Source organism: Sinocyclocheilus grahami, unplaced genomic scaffold (genome assembly GCF_001515645.1).
Source record: "Sinocyclocheilus grahami isolate Dianchi unplaced genomic scaffold, SAMN03320097.WGS_v1.1 scaffold263.1, whole genome shotgun sequence".
Taxonomy (NCBI): domain Eukaryota; kingdom Metazoa; phylum Chordata; class Actinopteri; order Cypriniformes; family Cyprinidae; genus Sinocyclocheilus; species Sinocyclocheilus grahami.
The window spans coordinates 282,877-293,758 of NW_015505442.1; the positions used below are offsets into that span (position 1 = coordinate 282,877).

Here is a 10,882-nt window from a genome sequence, read left to right on the forward strand (position 1 = left end):
TTATAAAAACCATCTATTTTCATCTGTTTTACTACTGACCACGCCAAATTTCAGGGGGAAATTCAGGGGGAAAAACTGAGGTTTTTTTTTTTTTTGCTGTCCATTCCCTTGATAAGTATGTCAGAGTTATTTTACCATTCTGGCTATTTGCCCAGACGGTGTTGAAATCATTCATAAAAGCTTATGAATGAAGAGCAATCATTCATTTGAGGAATGTGGCTTTTGAATTACATAGAGGGTGAATCTCACAATATGTCCAGGTCATATTTCACCCCAAATTCAAATGAACAAAAATAAGAAATTTTTATTTTGCATAAAGAAAATTAAGCTTGGGAGCATTAAGACTTTTTTTGCATTTTGATATCATTCATTTTCATGACAATTACACACATTTCTCCCTCAAATTCCCATTCATGTAATGCATCTGGATGTTTTGTTGTTTTTTATTTATATTTTTCAGTAACAAAAATGTGATTTTTTTGCATGTAATAGGACAGGGGATTCAAGGGGGAAAAAATGTGTCCTAAAATGCATTTTATTTCATTATGAAGTATAAATTCTAATTTCTTTCATTTGCTTGTGGGATTTTTTTCAGTTTTGTGAGATTCACCAAACAATTCATTGAAAGCAGCATTATAAGTTTGGCTTGAAAAACAAGCAGTCCCATGACCTGGCACAGACAGAACTGTGCGTGATTCATTTTCCTATGAAGAACAATCACTTCCATTGCAGACCTCTGGCTTCTCTATATTCAGTTTGTACTGGACTTTCTTTGAGAGGAACCTACAAACAGGAAGAACAACAAAACATGAACAGAGTTTAAGAACGACAGAAGATCTGCTGGAGGAATGAACTGATCTCAATACGAACCTGGAGAAGGAGTTGTCAAATATGAGAGTATATTCTCCAGGGTTTCTGATCTTCAACTGACCCTGAATTGTTTCCTTATGCGAGTTACATCTCGTCAGAGGGATCAGAACCTGAAAAAGAAGAACCAGGTTTGAGGATCCAATCATTATTACACTAAGGCTGTCAAGACATCATCACCATCTTCTTAACACGTCGACAGGTTATATAGCAAAGGCTGCATTTATTTCAAGGTTCTTTATTGTCATTTCATGTTTCACACATGAAACGAAATTTGTGCTCAGGACCAGCAGCGTACAGAAATCTAATACGCTGCTGGTCCTGAGGACAAATTTCGTTTCATGTGTGAAACATGAAATGACAGAAAAAAGAACCTTGAAATAAATGCAACCTTTTTGATATAAAAAATAAAAATTAAATAAAAACAGTAGAATTGTGAAATATAATTACAATTTAAAGTAAGTGTTTTCTAATTCAATATATTTTGAAATGTAATTTATTCATGTGAAGCAAAGCTGAATTTTCAGCATCATTACTCCAGTCTTCAGTGTCACATGACCCTTCAGAAATCATTCTAAAATGCATAATGTTGAAAACAGTGCTTCTTAATATTTTCAGGAATCTTTTATAGTATAGAAATTTAGAAAGTTAGAAAAAGAGAGTTCAAAAGAACATTTATTTGAAATGGAAATATTTGACAACATTATGAATGACTTCCCTTTTGATCAATTGAATGCCTTATTGCTGAATAAAAATATTAATTTATTTTCATTTCATAAAATCTGACAAACTTTTGACCAGCAGTGTAGTTTGATATATTTCATGTAGCTTGTTTGGATATGCCTAATATAATTTTTTAATATAATGATGAACATATATCTTTTGAAAAATGCATATGAAAGACTTGGAGGAATACAAGTATTGTATTACCACATCTAACACTGAAATCACTAAATTCTTGGAAGGTTTGATATGATTATGGGCAGTAACTTCAGTAGCATGATAACTGTAAACTAACTGCAATCAAAAAACAAAAAGAGAAATGTTGCTTTGGTTATTTCACATGATGTGTTATTTACAGTATCAAATAAAAGACATTTATGCATATAAATATGCATAGTTTAAGCATCAACAAGTTAAATTTCTGATTAGAATACTACAAATACAGAGCAAACATAATAAATTTTGGGTCCAAGCGGATTTACTGTAAATTGGCTAGACAGCAGCAATATGACATAAGCTGGCACTTTGGCACATGAACCAATAAGCTGAGTTCATTTCCAAGCATTTTAATAGCGGGGTTCAGTTGGCACATGGACCAATAAACTGAGAAATGCTGATTAATTTACGGCAAAAGCTGTAAGCGTGATAGCGCCATGTCATGCTTATGATACCTTGGCCTGTTCTAGAGGCGTATCTAGGTTCTCTCTGTACACCACGCTGAAAGCGATGCTCTTGGGTTCAGAAGAGAAGACCCAGCTGATCGTAGGACCCGGATGTGCAGCGGTTATGAAAATGACACTGTAACAGTTGGACCTGATGAAGAGTTCTCTGGACTTATCGCCAAACTGAATCACGTCCTCCACACTGAACAGCACAGACAGCCTGTGAAACAAAACACAATGCTGGTCATGGAAAAGAAAAAATATAGCCATTCTAGATTTATTTAATTTTATTGCTACAACAACAATTATTTTTATTATTACAAATATTAACAATAATTACACAAAAATCTTTAGGCCATCAGGATCCATCATGAACTAATGGTCATGAGAATTAATAAATATTGCAATACCAGATTTATTTTGCAACAATAATAATACTAATACTTATGATTATAATAAATAATAACAATAATTTATCAAAAATCATAAGCACCTCAGGATCCATCAAGAGCGCTTTGTTTGCACAGTCACTGGAATGATAAAATACTGCAATACTAGATTTTGTTTTTTGCCACAACAACAGCAACATTAATAATAATAATAACTATTATTATTATTATTATTATGAGTAAATGAGTGAATATATAAATATATGAGTGATGTGTCTCACTCACTGTCATGGGAATGAATGAAAACACTAGATTTATTTATTTTGCACCAATAATAATTATAATTATAACAATAACAATAATTATGCAAAAATCAAAAGGGAACCAGGACCCAGCGTTGTGTATCTGACTCACATCATCTCTCCAGATTTCAGCAGGCAGATCTCAGCGTCCTGAACTGAACCAATCAGCTCATCTGAATCTTCTGTGCTGGTGATGTCACTGCTGCTTCTGCTGGATTTTTTTTTCTCATTTTGTCTCTCATAGTTGAGGTATACCTATGATGAAAATTACAGGCCTCTCTCATCTTTTTAAGTGGGAGAACTTGCACAATTGGTGGCTGACTAAATACTTTTTTTCCCCACTGTATGCACTTATGTCATTTCCTGTCATACACTTATATAACCGCAGACTAAAGAAGAGCACACATCATAGCAAGTGACACAAATGAAACTGAATCAAAGCCAGCGAGTTTCACTATTATGTTTACTTAGCAGTACATTAAGACACACTGGCAGGCACCATGTGTTCCTGTCAAATTTGCTCCGATGAATGAAATAAATCAAATAATGAAACGGAGTTCAGCTCAGCAGGAGCAAATTTAATTTTGCACAAATTCAGTGCATTGTGTTTAGCGCAGAGAATCTAGGCTAACAAGACAGAGGTGTGTGTGTGTGTGTGTGTGTGTGTCTCACAGCTGTTGTGTCTCTGAGGGCAGCACAGTGGTGTAGTATAATGAGTCGCTGTCATGGACACAGTTCACTTCCTCTTCTGTGATGATGTCATATGCTGTGTCATCTGGTCGAGGGGACTTCAGTGCCCCTGTGAGGACAACATTCATATTACACACAGAACTACAACCCATTATCTGAACAGAGATCAGATTGTATTCAACCGGTATGCACTTTTACATTTAAGGCATTTACAATCAATTCACAGTCCATATTAAATCACATAAAAACTCCTTAATGGTTACAAAGCATGTTTGTTTTGCCTTCTATAACATCTTACCTGGGACACCAGGCGTGCTGGTTCGTGTAGGGCTTGATATTGGGCTGTGGGCTGAACGTACAGGACTACCCAGATCCGCATGTCCAGGACGGCTCTGACTGAAGCAGTCCTTACAGCAGCGCACACTGCCGCTGCCCTGGTGGACACTTGCACCATGACTGAGGCAGTAGTAACAGAATGGGCGTCCACAGAACCTGTTCAAAAATATAGAAAATACAAAAGCTATTATTTTGAACTTTCTATTCATCAAAGAATCCTAAAAAAGAAAATGTAGCACATTTTCCACAAAAATATGATGCAGCACAACTGTTTTCAATGCTGATAATAGCAAATCAGCATATTAGAATGATTTCTGAAGGATCATGTGACACTGAAGACTGAAGTAATGATGCTGAAAATTCAGCTTTTCGTCACAGGAATAAATTACATTTTTAAATAGAAAATGGTTATCTCAAGCTGTAATAATTTTTCAAAATATTACAGTATTTACTGTATTTCGGACTAAATAAATGCAGCCTTAGTGAGTATAAGAGACTTCTTTCAAAAACATTTAAAAAATCTTAATGACCCCAAACTTTTGGATAGTGTAGTTACATATTTGTTAATGATACAATGACAATTATTATGCTTTTATGCCTACATAAAACAACAATTAAAATAGAGCAAATATTGTAATTTGAACAAAAATGTTAATTATTTCTAAAATATTATATTATAAATATTTGTAAATAGTATGTTACATGAAAATGTTTTACAGTTAAAAACAAGTTGGATGATTTACCAATCAGAGCAAGTAAGGGGTTGTACAAGTATATTGAAGGTTTACAATAGCAACTACAAAATCAGAGGACACTCTTATCACGGCCTTGTATACTGTGTATGTATAAGAAACTGTGACATTCCGTGTCAAACAAAGCTTGTACAGAATTACCTGTCACTGGCAATTTCTAGGGTAAAAAAAGGTCTCAAAATTGTATTCCAATGCATCTAGCCACTGAAAGCCAGAAGAACGCCATTTCCCCTTAATGTTTTACCCCTGACCTGCAGCTATGTTTGCGCAGTGTCCAGCTGAAGGGGTTGCGGCAGCTCAGACAGTATGTGACGTCTCTGTCTGTCTGTTCCTCAGCCCTCTGTTTCTGTTCAAACTCCAGTGCATCAGATTTCTGCCATAAAGCATCTTTGTCCCTACAGGGGGTGCCAGAGTTCTATGAAGAACAGCTTGCAACAATTCAGCAGATACAGTAAAGGAATTTTCAAATGCATTTCTTTGGGTTGTAGGGAACATATATTCTGATGTGTTAGATAAACATGTAAGTGGAAAAAATATGGTAGGTAACTACTGTATAAGTCACCTTATGAGCTCAATCAGCCTCTCCTCCAGATTCTTTTTGGTACGATAGAGGTCATCTAGCTCAGCAGACATCTTCAGTTCAATGGCTTGCTTCTCCATCACACATCTGCTTAAGTTCACGCCCAGTTCATTACAGGACTGCTTTGCAAGAGCCAGGTCCTCCTCAGCTCTGACAAAAAAAACAAGAATCAGGCCAGCAGATATTCAAAAAAACTAGTAGAAAGTCTTACATGCTAGTTTATTTTTTTTTATTTTTAATGTATTGACTACCTCAAAAGCAGTAGAGAAATCTCTTACCTTGTCAAGTCCACTCTGAGGCTTTGTATCTGTTCCTCTTTCTGATTAATTATACTTTCAGAATCACCAATGAAGGCATTTTTCTTTTCGATCATCTGACTGTAATCGCTGTTGGCTGACTTTTAAACACAAAAACATATGGATGCAAAAACTTGTTGATTTTTCTTGCATTTAAAAGACTTATAATCTAAATAATTAGGGTTGGGAATATTTAGCCACCTCAACATCCAACATGCTAAATACTTGATATAGAACAATGCCAATATCATTATGATTTGAGTGTCATGTCCAAATGTCTCAAAGACTTACATCTAGAGCATATTTACATAGAAAAACAATTAAAAAGCAGTGCAGTGGAATGCAAAAACATGTTCTGCGCTAATGGCCCCTAAAAGTATACTGTTTAATAGTTACCAAAATTTTTACAAAATATTCAGTCCATTAATACAGAATTTATTTTATTCATTCACAGGTTTGCTTTTATCGTTTATCCTAGGTAATGAAACGGCAAGTATTGTGAAAGGCCCCAACAGCCATCTATGATAATAAGATCAAAATACCTCAAGCTCCAAAACTTTGGACTCAAGACTTGAGACTTTCTCGACTTCGCTGTCCAGCCTCTTCCGTAATGCATCCTGCTCCTCATTCAGACCCTTCAGAAAGACATTTATAAATAGACTGAACAAAACAGAACAAAACCAACGTCTATGAGAATTTTTACTTTATTTACCTGCACTTGATTTTGATGGTGCACAGCCTCATCGCTCAACTGGGACCTCATTGTGTCCACTTCTCTCTGTCGTATCTCTTGGACGCTTTTGGCTTCCTCTTCCACCTGTTCAAGCCTCTCTTGCAACTTCTGCATGGCTTCTGGGAGTCCATCAGTCTGCTTTAGCTGCTCTTGGAGTCTTGCATTATCTTTTCTCAAAGCCTCCATTGTATCACTTAGAGTTTCCACCTCCTCCTGTGCCTCCATCTGTAGCTCCTGCAGTTTGGTAGAAAGCTCTTCCCATCTCAACTGAGCCTCCTCGTTCTGCCCCGTCAGCATGCAAATGTGAATCCCAAGCTCGGCGGTCTCAGTGTTGGCCCTGTGTAAGGCCTCATGAGCCTCTCCGTTCACAAGAGCAAGAGTGCTGTTCTGCTTCTTCAACTCGTGATGCTCTTCCCTCATTTCAGTCAGGTTTGTTTGCATTTCCACCCGCACCTGGGCCTCCATATCCCTCTCCTTTACCAGAGCGTCCTCTCTTTGCCGGCAATGCAGCAGCTCCTCCACATGCCTACGGTTTAGCTTTTCCACCAGGGACTTTAGTTGCTCCGTCTGAGCCCGGAGATCTTCTCTGGAGGCTTCTGTCACTTCCTGCAGAGCCTGCATCTTCATCCTCTCCTCTGAGCTCACCAATAGCTGCGCCCGGAGCTCCATGACTTCTTCCTGGAGTCTGGAAACCTCCTTCATGTTGAGCTCAAGTTGGGACTCAGCCAGAGCCAACCTGGAAGTGGATTCTCCATTATTAGTTCTTGAGGATTCACTGGCCTCCCATAGGAGTCTAGAAGTTGTTGTCTTGTTCTCCTGTGGAACTGCAGCACTCTCATTTAATTCTTCCAGCCTAGATATACTCTTCTTCCCAAGTTGTTCAATCTCAGTTTCCTCACCGTTCATCTGGCCATCCTGCATGCACTCCTCAAGATTTTGGTTCTCCACTGTTAGTCCAGCCATCTCCAATCTGGTTCTCAGTTGCCTCTCAGTGGCCTGTGTGATAATCAGTTCTTTCTCTAGAGTGTTCTTGGCTTGCACCAGCTCCTTGCCGCTGTCCTCATTTTTTTTCACAGTTTGGATCAGCTTGCCATTGATCTCCATTAAACTTGTGCACTGGTTCTTGTACTCTTCCAGTTTCTTGGCTTGCGTTTGGAAGCACTGACTCTCCGCAGTCAACCGCTGGTTGCGATTCTCCAGTTGCCGGATCTTCTGGGTAACGGTGGACAACTCAGTCATCTTTCCATTCAGTTGTTCCTCAAGTACACTATTGTGTTGTAGCTCCTCTTCTATCCTTTTCCTGTGCTCCTCCAGTTGACCTTCCTTGGCCTCCAGTGCTCTCTGTAAGTCCTGCAACTGAGTTCGTAGGTTCCCCATTTCCCGCTCCTTCAGAGATAGTGCTCCCTGAAGGCAGTTGATGGTCATCTGCAGCTCATCAGCCTGATGCATTGCAGTTGTTCGTTCTTTGTCGGCAGACACTCTACACGAGTCCAGTTTGCCTTCCATCTCCTTAAGTTTCTTCTCCTGAAGCTTCAGCTCCTGGGCAAGTCTCTCAGCTAGCCTTGCCCGGTCTTTGCTTTCTCGTTTACACTCAATCCTTTCTTCCTCTGCCTGCTTTAGCTTGGTCAGGAGCTCTTGGATCTTCCAGGCTGAGTCACAGTAGCTGGCAGCCTGCTGTCCTTTTTCTCTCAGAGCTCCGTCGAGCTTTGTCACCAACTCCATGTTCCTGTTCTCTGCCATGCTTGTCCAGTTTGCCTTCCATCTCCTTAAGTTTCTTCTCCTGAAGCTTCAGCTCCTGGGCAAGTCTCTCAGCTAGCCTTGCCCGGTCTTTGCTTTCTCGTTTACACTCAATCCTTTCTTCCTCTGCCTCCTTTAGCTTGGTCAGGAGCTCTTGGATCTTCCAGGCTGAGTCACAGTAGCTGGCAGCCTGCTGTCCTTTTTCTCTCAGAGCTCCGTCGAGCTTTGTCACCAACTCCATGTTCCTGTTCTCTGCCATGCTCAGTTTGGCTTCTAGGTTGCGTTCTGATGTCCGTAGAGCCTCCAGCCCCTGTGTGGTGGTATGGAGGCGATCTGTGCACTCTCTAACAGTTTTCACCACCTGCTGCTCTTCTTCTTTCTCTTGATTAGGACCTTTATCCAAGAGTTGTTCCTGTAGGTCTTTGACCACGGCTCTCAGATCACCTGCTTCACTGGTGAGTTGCCGGATCTTCTCTTGGAGCTCCTGTTGTCTTAACTCTGACTGGTCAAGCTCAATGCGCAGGTCCTCAGAAGCACTACAGGACAACTCACCTAATTCCCCCAGATCACCTAGAAGATTGGAGCCAAAATCTTGGCCTGGAAGAAACTCCTGAGCTTGCTGCATGAGGGAAAAGAGGTTGAAATTAATCGAAAGTGACTATGTGACTGCATTGCATTAGGAAAACAAAATCTAAACCAAAAAACAAAACAAAATGCATTCACTCACACTGGTCTATTGTTGATACTGAGAGATATCAAAATATTGGTATTAAATCCAAAATTAAATTGGCGATACAAACAAAGAAAAATAGACACAAATCAATTTAAAATGAACAGCATTCAGAATGTTCATTTTATGTAATGTGATTTACATAATAAAATTAAATACTTTTTAAAAGTACTGAGTTTATACCATAATAGCCAAGTTACTTTTTACAAAAGTGCCAATTTTTATATATTTTTTTAACTACTGACAGACACACCTGAAAATCTTACCCTTACTTATATTATAGGCATGTATCCAAACAATGTGACTATACACCTATGGGACTATGAGCCAGTGTTGTTATCGTTAACTAAAGTACAACTTAAAAAAATAAATAAATAATTGTTTTCCAGTAATTCAAATAAATAAATAAATAATGTCAAAAAACTTAAATATAAAGAGCTTAAATGAGAATTAAAAATGTTGCCTTGGCAACTAAATTAAAATGAAAGTAATTTATGCTAAATAGAAATATTTAAAAAGCACATAACAAAATCACTAAAACAATATAAAATTTAAATGAAAACTTAAAATAAAAAAAATATAAAAAATATCTTTATCTATATCTATCTATCTATCTATCTATCTTTGAAAATATGAATAAATACTATAACAGCATATAAATACTACTAAAATAAAACGTAAGTCAAATTAAACGTCAAATTAAGATTAAATTAATATGTACTTAACCAATTATTTAAAAAAAAATAAATAATGAAATTAATTATGTCCCCTGGCTCATAAGTGTAGTAAATGAATAAATGAGTAATCTTCTGTTTTGTTTTTTTCTCCTGCAAATAATCGGATCCTTATTAAATTTTGGTCAAATTTGCACTAAATACTGCACTATTATTGGTAGATAACATTTAAATGAAATCAGTGAAGACACAAAAGGCAAGGATGCACAGAACTGAGTCTGAATTCTGTGGAAATTTCCGCTGAATTCTGTAGTTGCAGATTCCACGCTGGGCTAGATATACAGTAACTTCAAGAAAGAGTCCCTGATGAAAAAAAAAAAAAAACCTTGCTACGTGTACTGCGTTAGGCTAACTGAGACTTGACATTTGCACTTACATATTGTTGCTCTTTTGTTAGTTTTGATTGCCTCTATTGTCCTCATTTGTAAGTCGCTTTGGATAAAAGCGTCTGCAAAATGACTAAATGTAAATGTAATGAACAAAGAAAACTCAAGCATTAAATGTTAAACGACCTTAAAGACTGAGCCGTACCTGCAGTAGGTACTCCAGTTTATAACAGAACTTGTGAAGACTGGCGCTGTCATCGGTGATGGGCTCTCCAGAATCATAATGTTCTTTGCTCAACTCAGAAACTGCATCTACATAAACAATTGAGTTTTAGCAGAATATAGATTAAAAATATGAAGTCATTTGTTTAATCTCCTTGGAAACAACTAGCCTCATTTATTTCATAAGAGGTTGCGTGAACATTTTAAAGCCAAGCACAACAATTCTCCAAATTTCAATAACATCTTAAAGGGGTAATATGATGCTATTTTAAAGATCATTATTTTGTGTATTTGGTGTAACAGAATATGTTGACATTATTTTTCAAATACTGTACATTATTGTAGGTCCTCTATGCCCCGCCTCTCTCAAACACGTCGTTTTCAACAAAGCCCCCTCCTTTGACAAGCACAGTCTGCTCTGATTGGCCAGCTGACCCAGTGCATTGTGATTGGCCGAACACCACAAGCACGCGTCGGAAATGTAACGCCCCTTACCATAATCACGAGCTTCAGCTTTCAAAGTAAATATCAAGACAGTTAATAATGTCGTTAGTTTTACCATCAGTTCAAGCCCGAAAGGGCAACAGAGTCACGTGACAGACACAGTGATGATGCAGTACACAAGCCGCGGTTAAGACAGCTGACGTGCTATGATTTCTGACAGGCAGTTCACTCTCCTGTGATGTGACCCTGTTCCCCTCACACACACACACACACACACACGACTTGTTACTCTGCGCTGCGCAAAACTCCACATTTGAACAGTCAATAGCAAATACTTAAACTAATAACAAAACATACTT

At 37.9% G+C, this 10,882-nt stretch overlaps 1 protein-coding gene and 1 long non-coding RNA gene across 2 annotated transcripts in view; both read right to left on the bottom strand.

Annotated features, from left to right (window-relative positions):
* Window positions 1-319: 319 nt before the first annotated feature.
* On the bottom strand, window positions 320-8,692 carry LOC107599271 (FYVE and coiled-coil domain-containing protein 1-like). Its single transcript, XM_016290817.1, has 12 exons — window positions 8,086-8,692; window positions 6,310-7,829; window positions 6,140-6,232; window positions 5,580-5,698; window positions 5,284-5,451; window positions 4,973-5,116; window positions 3,932-4,125; window positions 3,616-3,742; window positions 3,056-3,151; window positions 2,262-2,472; window positions 871-980; window positions 320-783 (listed from the first exon to the last, which is right to left on the bottom strand). The coding sequence occupies exons 1-12, from the start codon at window positions 8,690-8,692 to the stop codon at window positions 705-707; spliced, it is 3,468 nt and encodes a 1,155-aa protein (XP_016146303.1). The 3' UTR covers window positions 320-704.
* A 1,376-nt stretch (window positions 8,693-10,068) lies between these two features.
* LOC107599239 (uncharacterized) overlaps window positions 10,069-10,882 on the bottom strand; it is a 3,516-nt gene continuing 2,702 nt past the window's right edge. Inside the window, exon 3 of the long non-coding RNA XR_001610650.1 lies at window positions 10,069-10,169. This is a non-coding gene — a long non-coding RNA (uncharacterized lncRNA). The remainder of the gene's footprint in view (window positions 10,170-10,882) is intronic.